The following is a 26,566-nucleotide window of genomic DNA, read 5'->3' on the forward strand; positions in this document are numbered from 1 at the left end:
GGCACATATTTTTTGAATCAATACCATCCTCGAGTGGACTATTTTCAAGTCAATTACAATATTTATGGGGTGGGGGACCTATGGTACCATAGCCAAATCAAGCAAAATAGATGGACCAACTAATCACTTAACAACAGAAACTCGCCTACGTATATATAGGCTGTTAATCATAGTTACCTGTGGTGCTTCATCGCTATTACGAGGTATTTGAAAGTCAAATGTCGATTTGCGGGTGATATGTATGTGGCATTAATTTTGTAAGTTTAGGCGTAAATCAAAACATGATTTTATGCCAACATTTGAGTTGATATATTCTATTTTAGTATTGAAGGTTGCGACTAAACATTCTTCATTGGCTTGCTGTAGCTTACACAACAAAACAAGTTAACAAGTTTGAGTTTTTGAGCGTATGTCTCATAGGTTCCACGGTTGTGTGTCTTTGGGCCCACTGGGTGGGGACCGATGACACGTTCGAGCAACAAATTTTAAACGCATATAAATATTTTTTGAAAAGGCGGATATTCATGTAATGTCCGCGATAGGTTGAGATTGTATCGAAGTGTTGAGACAGCAAAAGATCTGCTATTCTCGGCTGAAGATTTGAGGGCCAGAGATCATTTTGCAATTTTTGATCCATCGGTACCACATCTCCCCTACTTGGCGGACCAGATTGCTGAATCGATGCATTATTTGCCCATTTATCCACATACACAAGGAATTCATCGTATTTAATGAATGTATTTTAACGACAGCAATGTCACTTCAAAGCCATTTCTCGTCGATGATGATGAAGGCAATGTGGATTTGAGAACAGCATTGTCATACGCAGGCGCCGCCAAGTCTGCTTCTATCTGATCAATTAACACACGGTGCAATCCTTAATTAAGATCTCAAGGCGTTTTATAAGCCCTGTACCTCAAATTTACCAAGATTTCAATTCATTAGGGTTGAGTACATGGTAAATGCCGGGCTTACGCGTAAGCTCTACTCTCGCACGCTGTTCACACACGTATATAATAACATACCGCAGTCACTAAACTTTGACGTTTAAGCAAGTAGTGGGGAATCTCGGCAGCCGGGGGCCGCGGGCCGCATTATCATGTACGACGGGAAACTGTCCGCGAGCCGGACAAAATCCCGTCGCCGACCGCATCCGGCCCGCTGGCCGTATGTTGCCCGCCCCTAGTCTAAGTGAAGTTTTCGGCGAACATCCATATTGGTATATAATACGGACCGAAAATATCATTATGCGCTTGCGCATATTCGGTAAATAGCCAGACCGAATGGCACCAATGTGAGGATGGTGCAAACCCCTGAGACGTTCTTGGTCGTGTGAACGCGAACCATTTTGAAAGGTGCTATGTGAACGCGAACGTGAGCATGAACATATGACGTCACGCTACGTCATAATGCTAATTTTAACCCTACATTTCTTTAAAGTAATATAGTAATTTACACGATACTTACCAACAACTCATGCCACATTACAATGCTAAAGTACATGCTGGCTTTTTAAAAACCACCAAATGAATCAACTATAACAATCAAATGCTATAATAATTCCATGAAATCAACATCCATTTCTACATTGATATTGTTCAGAGTGAAAAAAGGTTTCTATACTTGCTACAGATATAACCTCATAAACAAGTTATACTGTAGCCAACACCCCAATCGGATGAATTTGGTTTTATGATACAATAAACATATCAAATCAGGATAGATCCAATACGCCTGCTAGATTTTTTACGTTAGACAACGATGCACTCATTATATTTATTTCGTTGATGTCAATAATTGATTGGTTGAAAAAACACTAATCGCTGACTGCTTCCCTGGCTATTTCGTTCTTGATGTTGTTTTATTGTGGACCAGGTTCACAGCAGAGAGTCACTAAATATTCACAAATGAAAGCTGGATATTTCGAGCAAACTTTTATAGCAAAGTATCAATATTAGCATGATCAGTTTTAATATGAATCGAATCATTTTAAAACCCCACAAGACTGCGATACATTGAAAAGATAGGAAGGTATCGAAACGACTTGGAGTAGTCTTTGAAATCAGACACCCACCTGGCCCTAAGCGATGTAAAGAGGAGGCATGCACACTGAATGAAAAGTGAAAGAAAATAATACAAAAGGACAGGCGGCAAAATGAGGTGACATGTGACGGAAGGCGGGATCGATATATCATGTCGTGGTCCGGTAAACTTGAGGGCTGACTTCTATTTATTCAAGCAAGTCCTGCCAGTGCCATTTGGAAAGTGGTCCGAAGATGAAATGCAAAGAATTTCAACCGACGATGTTTTAAAAACGTGAAAAATTGTACTGTATGAAAAAGGTTCACAGTGCAGAACCTAACTAGGTTCGTTTGTGAATACGATCCTCCAAATTTCACACTCCGAATGCGAACGGGAATTTCACGTTCACACCATCCCTGCTGTAATGAGTACCAAAATTTTAAAACATTTATAGACATATATTTATTTATTCGTGTATTCATATCAGAACAGTTGAATAATAGTAAAATAGCGTGTGTGGTATGTACTTAATTGAACATTTTGATGAAGGAAACCCAGGTTTATAGTAGATGTCAGTGCTAATTCCGCTATCAGACCCCGATATCTATATGTCGATATCGAGAATAGTTACTAGTGAAAAATGTTGTTAACCAAGGCCCAGTGACGGTGCGCATTCGAATTCAGACGATGGGATAAACGTGCTTTTTGTAAATTTCCGCTTACCCAATGCATTGCAGAGGACACATATAATTGCAACGCAGGCATACCTGAAATATTTCTTTTTGTTGTTCTATGTTTTTCTCCAGTTTTTCCCTAATGTATCGTCGTAGCACAACCGTGTAATCTTCGATTTGTTGTACATTGACCCCAGTAAGCTTGAGATCGTTCAAAACATCATTGTCGAAATTGGACTCCAAGTATTCCTACAAAGAGTTTCATGAAATTCAGGTGATTCTGTGTCTTAAAATCACATATATACGATCACAATCATTGCGTTCTGCACGAACGCAATTAGAAATATCTGAAGCTTACTTTCAGGGCATTCACATCTCCCCCATTATCGATGAACGCATGGAATAAGTCAATAGTAAAATCGTCTGACAGCCATATCGCTGCATAATCGGTCCCGATAAGTGATTCCACTGCAATGCATAATTCGTGCAAACACTGTGATATTTCACAGTTATACAAACAGTTGGAGCGCGACAACGAATGAAGGACACGGATAACAATGCTCGTTAGATGAGATTCATCACGTTCGGTTCATTTGTCTTTCTTCGTTGTAATTACACTATACGAAAGGTTGCATTTAAAACAGGAGGTGTTTTTAAACATTCAATTTAAAACATGCTTTAAACAGTGTTTCAAACGAATTTCATTTCAACATTTTTTTTCAAAAGTTTTATAATTATACCGTAATTGTGGAAATACTTTCGTCAAAATGTTCCGTAAAAATACTTTCGTAAAAATACAATACTTTCGAAATATGAGCCTACGACCGTCCTGCACTGATATAATCGACGTGTACGAAATGGACCGATCTAACTAAATAGTCGTCGGTTCAACACTTAAAGCAGGTATAGTTATGGTCGCTATATATCATTGTTACGGAATGGAATATGACGAAAGGCGCGAACGTAAAAATGCTGCATAACGAGTTCTTGGTCAAAGACATTTATAACTCGTTTAGGACCGGGTTCGGAAACCTTTTTCGTTAAAGAAGCCATATTGAATCTAGCTAGATTCCTAATTGTCATTGTCAATCCTCAGTAATGCCAAAATGGACTATTCTTTCCGTCATGGCTAATTAAAACAAAAATCAACAACAATAAAAACATGATTTAAACAAGGGCCACGGTTTAAAGTTGCTTCCTTTCAATTTATTTTTGTTTTAAATATATGCCTACTCGTATGCCTATTGCTGCCTATGATATTTCAAGTGCAACAATGATTTTAAGGCAACAGTCTACTACATCTAGTATACTACTGTAATGATTAGTAATTAAAACTTGCAAGACTTCTCAATGCATACACCTTTTAAGTGAAAATTTGGCCATCTACAATCCCCAACTCACCGCTAATGGTGATACAAGTTTGGTTTTAAACAGTGTCTTGAATTTAGCCGTGTCGCAAATCTCATCTGCCTACCAGATTTACGTTGGTTGTTTATCCAAACCGGGTCATCCAATCCAGCTGAGCTTGAAAGCATCGGATTCCTGCGATAAATGGTGAAACCCCCGCCGGTTCGTACAGGTGCTTGATAATGGTAGCTGAAAGTTCACGGCAACGCCACATTGAAAAATACGCACTAATAGTTATTACTCGACAAACTTTTTTACGTGAAACAGCCTTGTTTAACAACGCACATACTCAGCTTATACTAAAGATCTTTTAAATCAGCGGTTCTTAATCTTTTTTCCTGCAGCACCCCTTTCGAAAATTGCCTGGGCCTGGCGCCTCCAATAAGGACGGTAGTAAAAACCAGGGGTAGAGATCGAAGTTCAGTCGGTATTTCCAGGTTGGGATTTCGCTTGAATCGCGCCCGAGGACCACCCGACTAACTAACGATATGATAATTGTATGTGCTATATTCGGTATAAGATCAAAGTTGTTATAACAATCATCAAGTAAGGGCTCATACCATCTGGTCGATTAACTTTAACACGAATGTATTACAAAGTATCCCATATTATATAATGTTCATGTAAGGTTGCAAGGTTGCGGGTCATAACACTAAACAGTATCATCCTTTATGATACGATGAAGAAATATTCTAAAGATATTTAATGTTGTAGCTCTCAAACACGAATATATTTGGTTAATCATTTTGACCAAAAAGATTGCAAGCATATTTAATGTACAAAGGGCTCTCGCTCTTAAAAGTGACAGATATATATCTTATATTCAGTTAAATGTTGGTTGGTTGCTTATTAAAAATCATGTTTTACCGAGAAAACCAGTTGGTCAGTTTTGGCTGCACATTTCTATACTTAACACGCACAAATTTTGTTTCTACTCTATGCATGCACATTGCACATCAGGGATATATAGACCTTGCGAAAAAAGTGAAGATTTCGCGTTAGATTGCAGCTTGATATACAGCCCTACTCATGTATAGGCCAAAAAGAAGTCATCCATTCTGGAGTTCTATATATCCCTAATGCACATATGAGATCAGCCAGGTCGGTGAAGGGTCTCTTTCTTCGATTTCGGCGCGCTGTTCGCTGCGGGATAAAATACCTAGTTCGAAACATTTCGTGGATAATAACCCGAGGTTGCGTGGTGGGATTATTTTAACGGGTAATTAGCGACCTAAAAGTACGGACAATTAAATTTACATGAATTGAAATAAACCATTGCGTACATGGAAACATATTTCGAATGCTAATTTGCAATGAGAACTCAGGGATATGGGCTATACAGCTCTTGTTCTACTATGTAATCACATGTCCCTATTGCGTCCTCTAGTGAGACGCCATTGCTATTCAGCGCCCCCGTACAGCACCCTGAGCCCCCACCCCCACCCCCATATAGCCCCCTGAGCGCTCCCCCCCTTCAAACTCCAAATCGCCTCTAGAGGGCGCTGACGACAAGGTTAAGAAACACTGTTTTAAATCATGACTCCCCAGTAATGACTCAGGTCACCCCGACCCAACACAAGTGAAGAGGCTGACATAAGACTGTATACTAGGCGTGGGTATCGGCCAATGGTTCTCAGCCGTTGGGCCGTAGCCCACTGATGGGCCACATACAAGTATTCTGAGGTAGGCCGCAGAGCTACTTTGGAAAAAATTATATAATATAGGTAAAAAGTTTAGTTCAGGTTTACATGCTCTTGGTATTCCCACAAAAATATATCCATTTCGCCGCCTTTATTTTTATTTCGAGATGTTCGGCCGACTCTCATCAGCAAGAGCAAATGTCAGCAATGCATTCAGCTGAATACGAAATACTAATATGCTATCGTCGCTACTGTACGTATAGCTATAACAAGTAAACAGGGCTCATGAATGTCATATTACCCCTAGGGCTGGACAAAATCAAGTAGGCCTACCTGAATGCTTCGATTCCATGTCGATCGAGTATCAAGCTTCGAGTTGGGTGAAGTTTACGAGAAATGTTCCTTATGAGGTCATAACAATACGAATGACTTGGGAAGTTCAACTATATATGTAAGTGTTTGCGACCACAGCGAAAATAGCCCCAGTTGCAATACATGAAAAATAATTCAAAACTTCTCGACCATGCCATAATATGACCAATCGCGAATTCGAGAATTCGAGGAATGTGAAATTCAGCATTGTGGCGTACAATGACAGCGCAGAGAAACAATGACCAGCTGAGGAACAGATGGATTTGCCTCACTTCGAGATGTTTACAAGTTTACAGTCTCAGCAAACTAGTGAGCAGTCGCTAGAAATGGAAACTGTTGATCCATTTTCTTCTGTAATATACATAACCAATACCACTGATGCTAGATAGGCATGGCTAGGCTGGACGTTCATTGAAAAATCTTTTAAATTTGGCACAAGTCATATCACGGCTGCACGATAATTGAGCTAAATTTGAACGAAAACTTGAGGGGGTCCCTGACGACCAAAAGGGGTCCGGGAAGACAAAAAGGTTGAGAGCCACAGCTCCAATCTAAAGGGTCAGTGCCTCGCCAAACGTCACCGCATACGCCACTGTCACGAAAAGTCACGAAAAGTCTCGATAAGGGTAGTGGGAAGCAACCGACACAACTAAGCGCTGGCTATTTGTAGCATTTTTGAAATACCGTTTTTTGTATGGAAGAAGTTCCAAAATTCGTGTATATAATAATTCGAAACCTAGCGGGCCCCCAGGTGATACCAGTGATACGTATAATTTATATTATAATTAGAGGTCGACCGATTATCGACCTAGCCGATTAGCGATAAACTGTGCTTCCTGCATTATAATCTACCTCTACTGGACTGATATGCAATTCTGTATCACGTTTTGCTTTTTGGATTATCCCAGATTTCAATTAATGCACGCAATTCAGCAATAATTCTTTTTAATTTCAGTTTTCTCGTTTGTTGTTCAGCTTTCTGTGGCATGTACAAGTGCCATCTTTCCTAGTATATAATATATTTGGTGAAATGTTTCTATGCTCCTTCCATATTAATATCGGCCTATGATATCGGTTATTGGCCTTGTGAGTGTGTCGATAATCGGTATCGGTATCGGCCTGCAAAAATCAATATCGGTCGACCTCTAACTATAATATGTCTTTCATTGTTACTATTACGTCACTAACATACTTTTTTGTATAGTTCAGCAGAACTCTGAGAGGTTGGCCACGGGATATTTTCAAGCCTGAAAGTCGGCCGTGGCTGTTAAAAGTTGAGAACTATTGGTGTTAGATGTACCAACCACATGAGTGGTTCAACGATTAGAAGTCGTGATATTAGATGAATTATTGTGAGCTATACTGAGGAAGTATACCAGATCTTGCAGCCACTCACAAATTCTTGGTGTTATATCACCTCAAACACCAGAATTCAGAAAAAATAATGTTCAGTCAAATTCATTCATTTTCCACATCGCTATTATTTAGACAGCGTTAAGTTGTTGTTGTTGCTGTTGTAGTTATTAGTTGTTTATTAAAAGAAAAATTTGGCGCTTATCACCTGTTGGTCAAGAAGAGAGTGTCGCCCATTAGTTATTGAGGTGTCGAAATTATAGACACCAGAGAAGAGTTCTCGAGGACACATGTCGGAGGAAGAATATGGCTCCCACCGTAACGAACTTGTTGACTGACACGCATATTCTTTGATACGTTGTGGAATTTGTTCTCGAAACAAGGTCATATATTTGAGTTTATATTTTGTAATGTAATACCCACCCCTAGATGGTAAATGACTTTTTGGATATGGCGAACAAAGCCACTTGCGTTATAATCGCCAATCAAATAATAATCAACAACAACAACTTGTTGGTCTTTTCCACCACGGTCAATAATGGCGTAAGAAGAAATGAAGAACAGTCAATGATGGCGTACGTAATGGTTAGAAGACATAATTTTGTAAAATAGCGTTAATTAATGCCACCTTATATTCCTTCAATTGCTTCCATCACCACAAAATGTCCAAATAAATAGATTGATACGATCCGATATATTCGTGAGCATGATCTCCCAGTTTGGTAAATTAAATTTAGAATGCATATCAAACAGCACATTATAAGCACTTACTGCGGCCCTCGTTTGTGGAAACATCCGAAACACAGTCCGAAATTATCAAAAGTTTCAACTTCTTTGCCATCACGTAAGGTGCGAAGCCATGGTGGTTCGTGTAAGGCCAAACGATCAGACAACGAAATGAATCTGAATATGTAATATATAAATAAATATAATATTAAGATATCTATACGGAGGGTTAGTGTATGAAACTAATTATAAGGAGTATATGGATAGTTGACACTATAGATTCGATGTATAGAGCAGTGGTTCTCAACCGTCGGTCCGCGACGACATTCCTGCCGATCCGCCAGGTAAATTACAATTTTATACTTTAATTTCAAGATGCAATGTTGAAGGCTGGTCCATTGATAAAATAAATAAAACATCAAATTCTAAACTGATTCATAACTTTGTGAGGTAACATTAGGGCTGGAAGCATGTTCGATTTGACTTAAAGTTCAAGACGTTTCATTTTACGACATGCGAGCGACAAATACAGAACAGATGCGAGCTCCCTCATCGCTAAATAGCGCAATTTGATCATTGGTTTTCGATTCATTCATTTTGTGCAGGACCGTAACTGGGACACCCCAAACCGCTTAATTGGAGAGGGGCCGAGCTTGAAAAGGGCCCAAAACCATTTCGCCAATGAACATAAATCAGCGTATTTATTTAAAACTTTTTCCAGCATTTTTCAATTTCTTTTCGCGCTTTGCACGAATTAGTGTGCCTAAATTTCTTGCTTATTAGGTGCCCTTCTCCGAGAAATACGCATGATTTATAGGGATTTCGGCGTCAGCCAATACCGCGTCACGACGCACCAACACATAATAAAGTTTAGGTTAACATGGGACTCCGAAAGACGGACCAAAAATTCGGCCGCGAGAAAACCGCTTCGGTTGTGAATGATCGAAAATTTTCGCCATTGGCGCGATCATTTACGTAAACTCTCTGCTTACGCTGAGTAGAATAGATGTGATCACAAGTACAGGTGAAATATCCACCCAACTGCAGGGTCTGGGGACGAATCCCCCGGAAGTTTCGCTTATCGCCCTGTGGGGGTCCCATGACCAACGTTTTTGTGGGTGGGCTGAAGAAGTGCTTTTTCGTTCCGGATTTGTGGACGGCCGGTATAGCTGCTGTAATGTGTTTTCTTGCGGCACGCATTTTATTCGTAGATGGCAGAGTAGCCTTCGTCTGGTGGCAGTGGGCATGAGCAAGGAGCAAGACAAGATGCTTGGTTCGAATCCGAAACGCTTCTACTCTCGATATTATCAAAGAGAAAAATATTATTGGAGTTGGCGTGGTCACTTAATCCCACGGCCTTCGGCGCGAGAGACTGTAAACGACTCTCGGCGGTAGCACGTGTAACCGCTCGGCTCCGGAGCCATAATGACTCCGGACTATCTGGTTGCGAGGCCAGTCATGCGTAAGGTAGCATGCGGGATTGGGAAAAGAGGAAGTGATTTGGAATTAGTCTTTGGTAGGAAGTTGGGTTTTGGTATGGAGTTGGTCTTGGATTGTCTTTGTGTGGAGTTGTTACTGTGTTAAGTCTTGGATTGGATTGGAAGTGTTGATGTGTTTATTGTGCCTGCCTTCGTTGTAATATATCCGTCGAATCTGCAATGTGTCTCTGGGTCCAGTCGAACCTGAAGTAACTTAGCCGCATTCAGTTAGATAGCGAAGACTATACGACCGAACGGCTACAAATGGCGAGCACGCAGCCTGATGCTGGATCCGGTATAGAGATGCCGCTTGCAGTAAGAGACGGATGCGATGGACTTGAAGCAAGACAGTTATTAAAGAGGAAAGAAGAAGTTGCACTTGCACGGTTTTTTAACAAGTTAGCAAAAGGAATGCTTGGGAAGGAAGCACGACGAATTGTGAAGTTATTGGACACTCGTGCTGTTGGGGAAATGGATAATGTGGCACGTGGTGGCTTGGAGCATGTGTCGGTATGCTCGTCTGTTGGAAACTCTGTTATTGATGTGACCCTGGAAGAGGAGGATTTCGAAAAACCGCATGTAGAGGAAATCGTTGATGTGTTGGCATGTGAGAGTAAAGTGGATTTGGTTTCTGAAGAGATTTTTACTGCACCTGTTGATGATAATGGATCTGAGATGGTAGTCATGGTACCATTGAAGTCGTGTGACGAGATAGTTGATGATAATAATGATGATACTGATGATGATGATGATGATTGTCAAGGTGAAGAAAAAGGTTTGACGGAGGAACATTTGGCTGAGGATTGTGGAGGTGAAAGTGCTACAGTGGCTTCGTCAATTGGGAACAAGGGCTTGGTTGGTCGAGAAGTATATGTATTGGGTATATTTGGTACTTTGAAGTCGCTGGTGGACTGTGAGCTGGCCATTGAACGTGTCAATGTGAATGTAAAGGAGCCCTCGCACCGTAAAACTTTTACTTTGAGAGATATTTAAATGAGATGGTGGGTCATTAGGCTTTGACACCGGACTTGGACTATGCCCCTGATATTGAGATGTTAGAACTGTGATCTTGATTCGACAGTGACCTGCTATTGTTTTTGGGTGTATTGATACCTCGTGCTTTGTTTCTGTTATTGGCTTGGTTTTAGCGCATGGGGTTATGTTGTGGAGAACTGTCTGTGACAAATGGTTGCTTTTTCGTAAGTGTTATTGGATTTTTGTGTCTGTTATTTTGTATTGTGGACAGTTGCGTGACCTTTTGGAGGTATTGTAGTGGCCTTCTTTGTGTTGTTGGTGGATCTCACTAATGTGTTGTATTTATTATTGGTGGTTGTAAAACGTTGTAACAAGTCTTGCCTGATTCTGTTTGTTCTTTGTACATATTGTTGCCATTTTTTATACTCTTTGCATTTTATACTCATTTTTTGTTTGTTTTCTTTCTGCTCCTTCTTGTCGCTTGTGAGTGATCTTTGCTACTAGATCACTCAACTTGGGAACGGGGATGTGTAACCGCTCGGCTCCGGAGCCATAATGACTCCGGACTATCTGGTTGCGAGGCCAGTCATGGGTAAGGTAGCATGCGGGATTGGGAAAAGAGGAAGTGATTTGGAATTAGTCTTTGGTAGGAAGTTGGGTTTTGGTATGGAGTTGGTCTTGGATTGTCTTTGTGTGGAGTTGTTACTGTGTTAAGTCTTGGATTGGATTGGAAGTGTTGATGTGTTTATTGTGCCTGCCTTCGTTGTAATATATCCGTCGAATCTGCAATGTGTCTCTGGGTCCAGTCGAACCTGAAGTAACTTAGCCGCATTCAGTTAGATAGCGAAGACTATACGACCGAACGGCTACACACGTTTATCTGACAAGGCAATTTAACCTCGACTCGGCAGACTCACTACCATAAAATCACATGGATGCCATCATGAATATAATTAACTACGATCAAAACCCTCTAAATGTCACTCTCTAGCACCATATAATTGCAAAAAACGGTTGCATACTTAACATTTTGGCCTCATTTCAATTTTGAAAGTTCACCGGTCCGCCAGACATTTTTTGAAATTTTACCGGTCCGCGAGGCGAAAAAGGTTGAGAACCACTGGTGTAGAGGATATCATCAGACGATTATTTCCAGCAAATGAGACTGACAACGGAATAATCGCTACCCGTCAATTCAAACTGATATCTACGAAAGCACGCGATTTCTTTTCCCGACGGACTCTCTCTCATGTGGACAAGGATACTGGTAGCACCGGCTCCATGATGAGGGATCATATTGTCAGTTATGATAAATAATACAATATAATACATTACATCATTATACGATAGTCCAACTTATTTCTACGTGTAATTTCGTATAAGCTCAAAAAAACAAGATTACGAACCAGTGGACGTTATTTCAGCTGGGATACACAAATAGATTGCTGATTATAATTACTGATCGATCGAAGATTAAATTTATCGTCGATAGTAGGGATGGTGTGAACCTCTAAAAGGTTCTGGTTCGTGTGAACGCGAACCTTTTTGAAAGGTTCTGTGTGAACACGAACGTGAACCTCATGACGTCACGGGACGTCATATTGCTAATTCCAACCTATCCTTCAATGAAATGATAGCCTATATTAATGTACACGATACCTAGCGACGATTCTGGCAGGATTACGTCACAATGCTGAAATACATATTGACGTTTTAAACGTCGCCAAATGTATCAACTGGGGCAATCAAATGATATAATAATCTCATAAAATCAATATCTTCCGTCGCTTTGCCAACAATTTTGACGAGGACTTACCAGGGAATATAAGGGAAGGAAGGGACGTAGTTTATTTTTGTCTTTGATGTTCTTGCGGCATATACACCGACTCATGATATACATACACACGATCTGCGTATATGCATACCATGAGTAGCCTACATGATGTGCATATGCCGTCGGGCAAGGAAGATGCAGATTATAGCTTTGTAGCGGGGTTGGGATGACTCGAGTCATGACTTGACTCAAGTCAGACTCGAGTCACCTTTTTCGTATGACAGATCGGAAAATGTATTCGGCGTCTGAGTATTGCTACATTGATATTGAGCAGTGCGTGAAACGGGTTTCTATACTTGCCCTCGATATTACCCCGTTAACAAGTTATACAGCAGTAGCCAACGCCTCAATCGCACCGATTTGGTTTTAATGATCCAGTAAACCAATGAAGTAAAGATTGACCCCATACGCCTGCTAGATTGATTAGTGGAATAAGCATCATTCGCTGACTAGGCCTACGTAGCTTATTTCGATCGTGATGCTTTGTGATTGTGGGTCAAGCTCGCAGCAGAGAGTCAATAAATATTCACAAACGGAAAGTTGGATATTTCGAGCAAACTTTTGCAACGAAGCAAGTAAAACTTTTGAGATTGTCAAGGTACATGCTCGTTTAGTGGTGATTTTTTATGCCTATAGCGCCATGCATATAGAGTGGCCCGCAGTTGAAATGCAATAAATTTGAACCAACGATGTTGTAATGAAGTGAAAATTGTAGTATATGAAAAAGGTTCGCAGTGCAGAACCTACCAAGGTTCTGTTGTGAACGCGAACCTCTAAATATCTGAGGTTCACACACAGAACGCGAACGTGAACCTCACGTTCACACCATCCCTAGTCGATAGGCATTCGAAATTTCCGCAGTAGTATTTTAAATAACGACTGATCTTAGGACGCTTAACCTCTATTATGTACCGAAATATCGACGCCAATACAATTGATAGTTGATAACTGACAAAATGCGCATATCTTCGTATTTCTGACACACTGCACAGTCACAGTGTCACACTGATCCAAATTATCGTCACGTAATATAAACACACTACGCGTCCACAGGTGGTAATTAGCTTAATCATTAATAAGACCATTCCAAATTGTCATAATGAATACAATGCAGGTGGCACGTATACCATTATAACTGATTGATGAATCAATGCTTTGTTATTGCGATAAAGGCGATGTATACACACTACACAATCGCACAACAAATTTGCGAAACCGAATGTAGCACACGAGTTTGCGACGTTGTCAACGGCGTAGGTTATTTGACCAAAGTCAAATATTTTTCAAGAATCTGCAAAAATTTTGATAAGGCATGTCGAAATACAAACAATTTCTAATGAATCAATACTAGTCAGCCCTCAAGTTTACCAGATCACGATCATATCGATCTCGCCTTCCACCTCTATTTGTCGCGTGTCCTCTTATGTTATCTTCTTTTACTTTCATTGAGTTTGCATACCCCCTTCTTACATCGCCTATAGGCCATAGGTGGGTGTCTGATTTCCATGACTACGCCAAGTCGTTTCGACACCTTCATATCTTTAATTGTATCGCAGTCTTGTGGCGTATTGAAATGATGAAATTGTTAATATTAAATGGAATTCAATTGAATGTTATAGATCTCACTTACTGAAACTTTATTCAGCGCCTTGCTTGAAAGACTACGACTTCAAAATATAATGATGCTTTGGTCATAATAACATGGTAATGTAAATTTCTAATTACAATTCCTGTGGTGATTTTAGATGGGCTCTTGGAGTAAAAATTGAGGTTTGGAGGCAGAGTATTTCCAGAGTGAGGTCCCGATAGGGATCGTTATGAAAATATCGCTGTCGTCCGGGTCAGTGGTCCGGGAATATAGACATGCGTAACCCATAATATAGCGCCGACACCCGGCAACAGATTGAAAATTCCATAAATCCACAAGCCTTGACGATTTGCATTGTTGTAGTTCAGTGTTTCTTATCCGTTTTTTTGTGACTGAGCGAAAATTTGGGGTTCCGCAAAGTCAGGGGTAATCGTCAGCAACTAGTAGAGAATTGTAAAGAACATAGTATATCAACAATCCTATCACAAAATATGATGTCATCAGCATGAAATTTCGAATGAAAGAGCGTTCAATATACTATTTTCAGGTGGTACACGAACTCCTTTTATTGACAGAGTTTTGGTTGGTGTATTTTGATAAAAGTCGACTCTAAGGCACACACATGGCAGTGTGAACGGCCCCTCCAGACGACGCGAAATCTGTAGTCTCGATAATTATTCGCACACAGATCGGGTTATTTAACAGATGTTTGCCGATGGCAGAATTAATGGCCTTTGATCGCTTAGCATCAAGCTTGAGCGGATGAGTTAAGGATGAGCTTTTCACCGAGCGTTATGCACGTGTTCTGGTAAATCTGGGGACATGCTGGTTTATGCGTTCCTGCAAACGCTTTTAACGTTCTTCCCACATAGGCACAAATTGCACAATCACAGTGGCACTTATATTCGTGTATTTCCACCCGTGTACCACCCCTGATACGGGTATGAATATACACTCATGGCGCACGAAAACAGAACGTGCCTCAGACTTATACAGCGGTATAAATCAAATACAACATTTTAATTCAAGTTATGCATGCACGTTGGAACGTAGGAAGAGGCATGCAGGATTTATGAGCGCCTTTGGGTGTGAATGTGAATACACGATCTTTTCGCTAGCCTAATTCATTATTAGCGTGACACTGGGATACCCATAGGCCTTTCATGGTGTAATAAATTAAATTACATCGTGCTGAGAATACGAATTATTATATGTCCATCTAAATGTAAATTGTCTTACTCGACAGGATATATTTGTGGTGCGACATCCTCGAAATCAACCTCGCTGAGTTGTCCATTGTACGAATGTAAGGAATGCTCCGTCAGCAATCCTCTTTTTCTCTAAAAAACATAGCTCGTTTCGTTTTAGCAATGCCAATCGACTGTCTCGGAACTCTAAAGTAAACAATATTCCGCCACTTCTGTACATTAGGTTTATGAAGGGACACGAGGACATAAAGAATTGAAGATCGAAGGTTGTAGATACGAATAAAGGCATGGCAAGAACCAAGACCTATCTAGACCACGGCACAGCCGAAGCTTCTACGACTACTCGCCGCTGTTAACACTCTCATTGCATGCGATTTACAACAAATCAGAAAGTCATTAACTAATATATCCAAGGTCTACTCGAGAAAGTACTGCGGCCACGCCACGGGGTGTATGGTGGTATGATATAAGCACAATGCGAAAGGCATCTGATTGTAACACAAACTTGCCTAACACAAGTCGTACATATATAAGTATTTCGAGCCCGCTAGCCAATACAACCAGGCCCAGTGGAGCATGTTTCGTTCGTAATATAAATCAGATTTACAGAGATCATATGGATGGCATTAAGCGTATACCAGTTTCCCTCCTAAAATATAGTTTTATTCAAAACATGCAACGAATCCAAATCACCTTTAAGCAGAAGGCAAAAAATCGATATGGCAGTGCTAACTAGGGTTGCATTTAGAACAAAAATCATTTAAAAAACAAACATATTTAAAACATGGCCCTTGTTTAATACATCTCTGTTATATTTAGCCATGATTTCATGCTGACGAAAAGTAACATCTGAAATTACAGTACGGTGGTTTGAGCTAATATGACACGGCATTGAATGCTCAAAGGTGGTTCTTGTATTCAAGAAATATTTTCACGCGACATGATCATTGGGAGGAATCAAGACTGTGTTGCATACGGCATACAACGACTGCTTGAGCATCACCCGATTTTCATCAATTTTATGGCTGTTACCCGTCCACCCCATTGTAGGACACATTGGTGCAAGTGATATATAACATGCGAGTTGTAATTGCTGAACAACGACGGTGACGAGAGCTATTGCCATTCCCTGTCGTATATGTCGAGTCGACTATTTCTAGGGCAAGTCGTCCGAAGGTTCATACTAACTACACTACAACCCCAAACCTACTTACCACTACCAACGTTGTATTGTGTTTTCTCTCTCTTTCCTCTAGCTTTGGTAGAGATGGATGCAGACTAAGAGAAATTCTTTTATTGGGAATCTTCCATTTTGAGTAGTCCGGCTTCATTTTTGGAACCAGAAAGCCATTTGCAATCTAGAGAATGACCACCAAATAATATTATACATCAGGTCGCAAGCAGAAACTTCGTTGTAACGAAACACAAAACTATGCCGATATATTGCTATTTTATTTCAATGACAGCTCATATGATTTTAAAATGACACCCGGACAGATTAAGTTCAGATTTCTGCGACATAAACACAGTTGGTGTCCGCAAGAACAAACACTAGTGACTAGATCAGGGGTTCTCAGACCTTTCTTGGCCGTGGCCCATTTTCCGGTTTAAAAATGTGCTGTGGCCCACCTGATATCTTACAGTCATAATCCTGTTTAATGCGTGGTCTGGTCATGGACAGCGCCGATATGCCTATTTCTCTAAAATATGCGCATGCATTTTTCTCTAAGTGATGATATTTAAATCTCGATCTCTCGGGATATGAAATCGCATGAAGCGCGAAAAAAAAATTAAAGCTGAAGAAATATCCTCCAATAAACGACCAACGAAATAATCTTGGGCCCCTTCGAGCTGCCCCAATTGGGGGTGTGGGTGCGGCAGTTACGGCCCGGGTAGATCATATGCTAAAACTCCTAACTAGATTATTTTCGTCCTCTGCTCCATTCGCGACGCGAAACACAATGATGAGATCCCCGCACTGTGCGATTAGGACTAGAGTGATACTATTGGGGGGAATATTATAATCATTCTGGGCCGCCATCAAACAATTCATTGGTGAATGGGGTACTACAGAGAAGTGGAGAAAGATTTTTCAATATGCATGATGTAGGCTACTTTGTATGTCTTGTACCAAAACAACCGAAGTTGCGATGTCAGAATATTCAATCCAATGATACAATCAATTCCTGGGACTCTTTCATTATGTACAATGATTTCCAGTCCGGACATTTTAAACCGACTTCCAAGATTAATGCGCTCCGGTAAATCCTCAATCCATAAGATTCGTTGCGGTGGTGCAGTATACCTCCGCCAGAAGTTGCTAATAATTTGCAATTACGGCTATTTTTAGCTTGCAATAATACGGCCTGCCGAAGTACAGTAAATCTGTACATCAATTGCACTTCATTGCGAGTTCATTGCATATCCCTTTCAAAGGCATACGACATATGACCCTGCTGGAATACTTGGTTACTTCAGCATTATCTTCCAGTTAGGCCTATTATACGCTTGAAATTTTTTTAGCTGCCGTTAGCTGTTGGTTGTCATAGCCAGTAAAAAAGCCACCGTTTCTCCCTAACGTTTTCGATTTGTACAAGCTGACTTCATACGTGTCACTACGTCTAATCAGAGTCGGATGAAAAGCTTCATGTAGCCTCCGTATAATTAGATAATACGCATGTATTTTTAGCGAAAAACATAAGAAATATAACTGAACTTACATTAATTCTGAAATTTTCTAAATAGCTCTGTGGCCCACCTCAAAATGCTCTGTGGCCCACCAGTGGGCCATGGCCCAACCTTTGAGAACCCCTGGACTAGATCATTACGGACTCTTTTCTTCAGTTTTGAAACCTACCGATTGAAAATAATTCTTGCAAAAATATGCAAGACGGTCGTTAAAATACAAATATGTCAATTCCATGGATTGACTTACAACCACCTTAGGCATTTATAACCGATAGCAGACATGGGGTAATCGTGATTTGTAATCGTAATCAATTACGACGATTACAGCTTTTTCAAGTATTCGCAATCGCAATCGACTACTTTCAAAAAAATCGGATTATTCCTAATTGTAATCGATTATTTACACATCATCTAATCGATTTCCTTGTAAAAAACGATTACGTTTTACTGGTGCTAGGGACTATATGACGTAAACTGAACATTCAAGAACAAGGTTGTTGATAGCATAAACGTCAAATTTTCTAACTGCGCTGACCCTTATTGCATCACAAGTATTAGCTTCGTTCGTCATTGCGTTCGTAATTAGATATCGGTCTAGTACAGAGGTGGGCAATTATTTTTCTCCGCGGGCCAAATGATAAGCATAAAATACGTTGGCAGGCCGAGTGAATTCTGCAGCGTATTTTATGACCGAGTGTCTGTCTTTGTGTTTTTGTCATAAGACCAACTGTAATTAAAATCCTTAGTCTCGGCGACATGCTTTGGCACAAACTAAAAGGTCTACCTCTTGGATGGTTGGAACCGTCGGTTCAACAGTTATAGTACGTAGACATAGCTCATTGGTACGGAATGAATGTTCTGACGATGATGACCGCCGACCGTAAAAATGTTGCATGACGATATAGACGCGGTTAAAGATATTTTGGTCAGTATATGACAGGGTTGGAAGCCTATTTCGCCAAAGGAGCTTTTTCGGCTTCCTTTTTTGACATGTCCGTTCATCCTTTGTGTGTGATAGATATTATGAGTCATATAGTAATTGCGAGCACAAATTGACTTATTTTAGGAATTAAGGATTTGGAACCGTACCACGTAGCCTAACAATTTTAAACACAGACCGTATAATGCGTTATGTGACAATGGCAACAAAGAAGGTTTGAACTATATGGAAAGAGCGATTTGTTGTGACATAATTGCTACTCAATTACTCATACTTTGCTACAGTTACTTTATTTTGAATCTGGATTACGCATGCGAGGTACGTAGGCAACGTTATCGTGGCGTAATAATTAAAAGGCTTCAAAGCAAACGAATTTCCTGTCCAATTGATACAGCCCATGGTTTAAGTCCACGCATCATCATTCAAAAAGCATGTTTTCTGTTTAAATTCCAGCATACTCTTGCGGGCCGCATTTGGCCCGCGGGCCGCACTTTGCCCAGGTCTGGTCTAGTAAGATCGATAGAACCACCGCCATGTCGTATATGTCAGCCATCAGGTAATCAATACACATCAGATGCCACTGCCTCACAGGAAGAGAATAAAAATCACCACTATGTCTAGCCAGCGGAAGCAAAACAAAATAGGCAAGGCTTGTGTGAACCTGAAAATGGGGAAGTCGCATCGGGGTTTTCGGGTGCGTGTGCCAGGCCGTTTTCACCCTCGGCTTTGGAAAGTATGTTTCGGGATTCAATCTGGCGAATGCCCACTCAGCAGTCCACTGTGCTACTTTCTTTATTCTCTCTCAATATGTCAAGGGAAGTAATTGTTGGATACTGCAGTCTGCACTTTATTTAATATTCCTAGTTCTACCATTTGCTTGAGTTTTCCATTATATGATATATATATAGATGCTACTTAGGCAGTTTTACATACAAACAATTTCATTAAGACATTTGGTTGTAATTATCCAGTGGCGAAAGTCTATCTCCGTATTATATTGAAACATAAAAAGCAAAAACTATATATGTGCTTTGTGCATATATTTGGCAACTGGAAACATTCGAGTTATGGGTGCACCCACGTAACTCGGGAGACATGGCGAGAGCATCACAGTCCACAATGTTGGTATAATTTTTGACAGGCACATGCCGTGTGGTGTCCCGTTGTTACCACAGGTTGTGTCCCGCCTTGTTCTAAACTCACATGTGGTCCGCACTAGTTTAGTGCGATAGGATACATCAACCAAATATCAAATAGTCGCCGTTACATCCTTGAAAGATATTGTAAATTCGCTCCAATCCATGAAATTACTATCCCCCTGTATTTCAGATCGTCTTATTTCACCTAAGTTTAGTTCGAGGAATGACATTAAGAACTCTGTAAGCCCTCATCAACGCTTATGATAACCATGGTAACGTTGGCGACTTATCGCTGGTGTGCCGACAGCAGGCTGTTAGATTTTGCCCCTCTTGATCATATGTAATAATGATAAGATATCACCACAGACTTTTCCATTTTGACAATATAAAATAATTCGTTTTTAGAATTAGACCGAGATTCCAACACAAAACAACGGACATACAATTTTTGTCTTCCAGTATAATGTGAAAGAAAAGTATTTCATAACAGACTACGCAATGTTGAAAATATTCTAATTACTTGTAGTTCTGATCTGATGCACAACGTGTTTCGTGTTATGTTGCAACAAGTATGTCCTATTACGGGCATGTAATATATATCAAAATATCACAGCAATGCCACACCATCAAAACAGGCCTACTATACATTAACGATTGTAGCCTACATAAGGCCTAGCCTACATTGTACAACGTGAATTGCTCAATGAGCAATGCTCGTGCTCAGTGCTTATCTCCAACTTGGACGACATCCGAAATCACGAATCAATACGCTATTTCGCAGACATCGCATATGTAAACTCTGTTATATCGAATTAGGTTAGACGAAACAGCCTGCAGTCATCTTATAGGAGTTCACGTTCGTGTGTTCGAGCTAATCTTATAGATATCCGTTATCTTAGTAAAGCACAAGCAGTGACTCTGCGATAATGAAGAGGCGACACGCGGATTACACACGTATTGTTTTCGCAGTAGTGAATAGATGCATATTGGAGGTGACCATGGGCGTATAATTTATGAAGGGAAATATTCTCAATAGCTAACACGATTTAAAACTTCGTTTCAGTCCACAGGCTTAGCCAAATGCAAATATTTACCAACTGTGGAACTACATGTCATAATACACGAACTATCTTGTCAAGACCATGTGATTCGAAGACATGTTTTATGACAAGGCATCAATAACTGAACTAAACCAACAGTATACTTACATCCTTTTCCTCGACTGGGAAATGATCAATATTTTCTCCCCTGATTAAACGCCGCCTGGCATTCCAGATAGCTCTCTGATATGTTGTATTTAGCCAAGAGTCCTTCATTTTTCTTTTCAATACACCCTGTATAAATCGTTGATATGTGGAATTTTGATTCCCTGGCTTTTGTTGTGTCACCATCTGGTTACGAGCAACGTTCGATTTCCCATTCTGAGCCGATGTATTTGACAGCTCGTTATCTCGCCCAATCGATGATTCCTTAGCAACAAGCTCAGGAAAAGACAATAACCCGTTTTCCGTCATAACTTCATCCCTGTCGGTGTCGATATTGACCGACGAATCGAATTGCCAATGATAGTAATCTAAAAATGATACACATCGAGCAACGCTAATAAAGAGTATCCCATTGTTTTTATGAAGAATAAAGTATCAGATGATGATCGCTATAAATCCTCGATCATATATCTCATGGCAGATGTCACCTCGTTCTCCACTCATGGAACGTGTGGCTTCCTTGTCGATTCGCGGTTGCTCACTCAAGTCAATACGCCAGACAATGTACAGAAAAACCATAAATATGTTGCCCTCAATGCTAGCGCAAATAACAATAATCTCAACCTAATCGCACGTATATCTGTCAAGCGCACTTATAGCCGTTTACTAATTTTGGAGTGGTCGGTCGTTCATTCAAATCTCATCAGCTAGAAGCTTTATTCTGTGTTCAACATGTTTACTCGTCTCGTTCCTGCCTAATACGTACCAAACAGCCATTGCGCAAGTAAGGATCAGTAAAACATGAGCAAATATTTTAACAAAAGCTGTTAAGATGCGCTTTCCAACACGCTCCGTTTGATCAGCACTACTTGAGCCAATTCATTTAGGCCCTATATTATATTCCGTATACCAGGGGTCAGAAACCCCTTGCACAGGTACCGCGCGAGATGATAAACTTGAAATATTTCTTCGCGCGATTTAGTGCCACATGCCATCCGCAAACGAATACGGAAAATTGAGCTTTCTATAGCTTCCATATGATTTTTAACTCCACTTCTGAAGAGCTTTGCCTCCTCCGAAATCCTATTTTGATATCCTGTAAATCGTATCCCTTGCCTCACGCATACACTCGTACAGGGTTCACGCAAATCAGATACACGACCCGACTCATGCAGGATTCTGTTCCTGCATCCAACAGCGTATGAAGCAAACGATACCAGTAACGATCAGAGTAATTTGTTTGAGTACTAAAGTAGATTATATAGCTAGGGATCGTGTGAACGTGAGGTTCACGCTCGCGTTCGGTGCGTGAACCTCAGAAATTTGGAAGTTCGTGATCACAAACGAACCTTGTTAGGTTCTGCACTGTGTACCTATTCACAATATTACAATTTTCCACGTCATTATAACAGTTTTGATTGAAATTCCTTCTATATAAACGTAAGACCAGTCTCTGGATGGCGCTGGCAACAAGCAAATATATTCAGACCGTTTGAAAAATTTCATTTGCTTTCTTAGAAACGTTTGCTCGAAATAATCAGCTTTCCGTTTGTAAATATATACTGACTATCAGCTGTGAGCTTAGCCCGCAATAACAATTAACATCAACGAATATGATAGAGCAGTGGTTTTCAACCAGTGGGCCACACAGCTATTTGCGAAATTGTGGAGTTTGTGAAAGTTTTGGTATATTTGTCATATCATTTCCGCAAACTTATATTCGTATTGTCCAATTATAGTTGGGTCACATCAAGCTTTTCAGCCGACTCCGATAAATAAGATGTATAAAGTGGGACCATCGCGTCACAAATACAAGTCGATAATGAGCAAGCATTGCGGCATAAGGTGGCCTGAGTCGTCGCTCGGTTTCGTGTACATGAATATATCACTTTGCGGAATTGTAGGGTTAGAATTAGCAATAGGACATCACGTGACATCATAGGTTCGTGTTCACGTTCGCGTTCACATATAACAGCGATTCTCAATCTTAGCCACAAAATTCACGAAACGGTCTCTTTGCAAATTGTCAACTGCCTAGTTTTCCCGTACAAAGTCAACACAAAACAACATACACCAGACCAAACTCAGGGAAAAATTCGTTTTCAATTCGCATTACAACACTGGGAGCATCACGTTCATACGCGGGTTGCATTTGTACCGCGCAGGATTACAATGACTGGACTATTCCGCGACGGCTGTTTCGTTGCCTGCACATTTTAATGTGGAAGGTTTCATCCAGCATGTGGCGATCAATTTTGGCCACGACTTTAATGCCGCTGATCTTTTCGGCAATGCACTTCTCGCGGAATCGCATGTTGGACAAACCTTCGTGTGTCTTGGTGTGTAGGCTACCCTACTGCGAGGAAATGGTCATCGCCGAATTGCCGGTCATGCACCCGCTGGTTTCACATCCATAGACTATCAAAGTATCTCAATGGCCTCAAGCGCTACTCTTATTAATTGCGAATACAGATTGACTTACTTTTGTAAAAATATGCGTACTGTGCTCGGGAGGTGGTATACTCACAACCAAATCCAGAAATTTAGTGATACTAAATCGCGCCATGCCTGACTAAAATTTCGAATTGAATAACTCCGCATCAAATACTTTCCTTTATGTTAAGTGACGATATAATTTCGGACCACCTTCGACTCTGGTTTGAAAAATAAGTTGCCTGAATATTTTATATTGCAGATGTTTGTTTGTTTTTATATCACGTGAATTTTTCGAACTTGCTTCGCGGTCCTAAAAAAATATCTCGCAGAACCCAGTTTGAGAACCATTGACATAGACTCAGGGGTCACCGACGCTGTGCCCGCGAGCGACCGGTGCAAGCCGGAAGATGACTTTCTCCGCTTCCGTGTGAGGTTTTGATGTGCTATCACATAACTAGCCTGATGCAATCTCGTTGAAACTTCGGGCTATGTGCTTGGATAGAATTTCATAAGATGTGTTTGACACTAAACTCTGCACACTACCGCATGGTCGATAAAATTAACCATCGCATCGAAGAGGCCGACCATGATCGCCCCTAACATATACGAAGGAGTAGAGACGTAGCCTATACGCACTACACGAACGTCGTACGTACACATGGATGCCAAACGCATATCAACGCAGATCGTTTTGCACGCGTGAGGATAGCAATACCTTAATAGTTCTACCGGCAGGGCAGCCACCCGCAGTTTAATTATAGTTCTAACAAACCGGGATAATGACCTCAGCGGCTGGGAAACTTGTTAACTGATATAATTTGATCAACCTTACCTCTCAATTCTGGAATTGGTCTCCTGTAACATGACGTTGCGCTCAGAGCCTACATTATACCGGCAGTGCCGGCACGCTATCTAACAATCGCAATGTGGATGGCTATCTTTGTCATTCTAATTTGAAAACGTGAACATCACTTCCAAAGGAGTTCATTTCTCGCTGGTGATAGGAAGACAATGAGGATTTGAAAACTGCATTGTGATACAGGCGCCACCATCTAGTTTTCCCTGCATTCAGCCGCGGCACGCGATATGTCGGGTAAAGCGAATTCGTTGGGGATATAGATTGTGGACATGGCAGCAATTTCGATTAGTCAAATGTACAAACTTCACACCGAGCCCGTTTTAAATTACTATTAATTGTTTGCTATAGACTAGAATTATTTTGCGCTTAATTGCAAAATTTCGAATAAATCTCTCGCGGCACCCTTGCGAGACGTGAATTTGTTTTTGTTTTTATTAACACAATCGGCACATATCAACACTTGGGTCATTTGCGCTCGCACAGTAACTTCATAAGTTCGTGTCTTTTGAGGTCTGTCCGCTTTCTTGCGTACTTTTTCTGGTCGAGCGATGCGTCCGGCTTCTCGTGCGGTAGGTCGTGGGTTCGATCCCCGGCCGGGTATTACCGAATACTCGCAGCAGCTGTCCTGCTAGGCCAGAGGTCTCAAACACGCGGCCCGCGGGTCGCATGCAGCCCGCCAGAGCATTTTGTGCGGCCCGCGACGACATTTTAGATTTTTATTAATTTGACAATATATAAGTGTCACATATATCTTTTCAGGTTATAAAGTGAATATTCCCTCTTAAATTGCCCCGAAAGCCTGAAACTATTCATCAGACTTCAGTATCACATCAGTTGCAAACGTTGCCGCAGTGGAAGATTCACTATTTCGCCACATTTCCAATTCATGATGACAAAACCTGACCCTTAGGCGATTCGTGACTGAAATTCATGAGTTGGACTTGGACGCGACCTTTTTTAGAATTACTCAGACTCGAGCTAACTCGATGGCAAAATGAAAATGACTCGAGAGGACTCTGAATACCGTGATTTCGTTAGAACCATGGACGCAACAAACTAGTCGCGTACAAGGGGGATAGTAATAGATCAGAAGGTCGCAGCTTGGTATTTCGCTAACTAAGCAAGTAGTTTTGGCAACAATTGGCAATCTGTTAGTTATATCTTTGGTCGCTAAACCATGTTATTATGGTCACTCAAAGGTTCCCATAGTACCGTAGTGGTACGCTCCAACGATGTAACAACAATGGGCCGTTCGGCGTTCCGACATTTCAATCACTAGGACACATTCATCAATATATTTATATTATATTTATATTTTTTCTGCTCCGATTATTGAAGATATTTGGCCATGAGATTAATAGCCTACTTATCACAAGTATACACGAATCCTGGATTGGAATTACAATAATCAACCTAAAAATGTTTTGATATCAGATCAGTCTCTATTATCAATCTGTTAAATTCAAAATATTCACAGTAGCTGCAAAATTATAACCCGATAGCTTTTATGATGGCATCATACGTTTGTCCGTCCATATGGTGTCTATATCTTATAATTAATATATATTATGATTAATCGTTGAGTTGAGTACAACAACAATTATATTCAGATAGTTATAACTGTGATGATTCTTTTCGTGTCAGGCCTAAATTGATACAAGAGTAAATCACATTTTGACGATGTGTGTTTACTGTCAGTCTGGTGAATCGGCTCACTTTCAATAGGACAATTCATTCCCGCCAAATAAGGCCTACTTGGAAAGACATAGATTACCCCTATAAATGATGCGGCCCGCGGTATCGTCAAAACTGAAAAACTGGCCCGCGAGCAGATTTGAGTTTAAGACCTCTGCGCTAGGCGCTCAGCAATCACGGGGGTGCAGATGACCTCACGGCCGTATCGCAACTCCGTCGTCAAAGCATTTCGATGGTGCAGGCGAAAAAGAATATCATCTCTCTCTCTCTCTGCTGCCATCTTTCTTGAATTCGGCTCTCTCCTCCTCTGGGCTTCTGAAGGCGCTG

The 26,566-nt window shown here is 40.7% G+C and overlaps 1 protein-coding gene across 4 annotated transcripts in view; it reads right to left on the reverse strand.

The window, feature by feature from the left end:
* The window catches only part of LOC145445086 (uncharacterized), a 96,546-nt gene extending 74,578 nt beyond the window's left edge, over positions 1–21,968 (reverse strand). The window contains exons 1-8 of one of the 4 annotated variants that reach the window (XM_080323206.1): positions 21,738–21,968; positions 21,253–21,617; positions 16,492–16,635; positions 15,309–15,409; positions 8,240–8,371; positions 4,171–4,292; positions 3,055–3,164; positions 2,790–2,945 (exon numbers count right to left, since the gene is read on the reverse strand). In XM_080323206.1, coding sequence (XP_080179332.1) covers positions 2,790–2,945; positions 3,055–3,164; positions 4,171–4,292; positions 8,240–8,371; positions 15,309–15,409; positions 16,492–16,635; positions 21,253–21,617; positions 21,738–21,828 — 1,221 coding nt within the window. In that variant the 5' untranslated portion in view covers positions 21,829–21,968. Of the gene's footprint in view, positions 1–2,789; positions 2,946–3,054; positions 3,165–4,170; positions 4,293–8,239; positions 8,372–15,308; positions 15,410–16,491; positions 16,636–19,986; positions 21,214–21,252; positions 21,618–21,737 lie in introns of those variants that run through there. The other 3 variants (XM_080323207.1, XM_080323205.1, XM_080323208.1) reach the window with 3 other exon arrangements.
* Positions 21,969–26,566: the final 4,598 nt, after the last annotated feature.

The sequence above is a fragment of the Botryllus schlosseri genome, chromosome 8 (assembly GCF_051294905.1).
Source record: "Botryllus schlosseri isolate E-star chromosome 8, Bs_hap1, whole genome shotgun sequence".
Taxonomy (NCBI): Eukaryota; Metazoa; Chordata; class Ascidiacea; order Stolidobranchia; family Styelidae; genus Botryllus; species Botryllus schlosseri.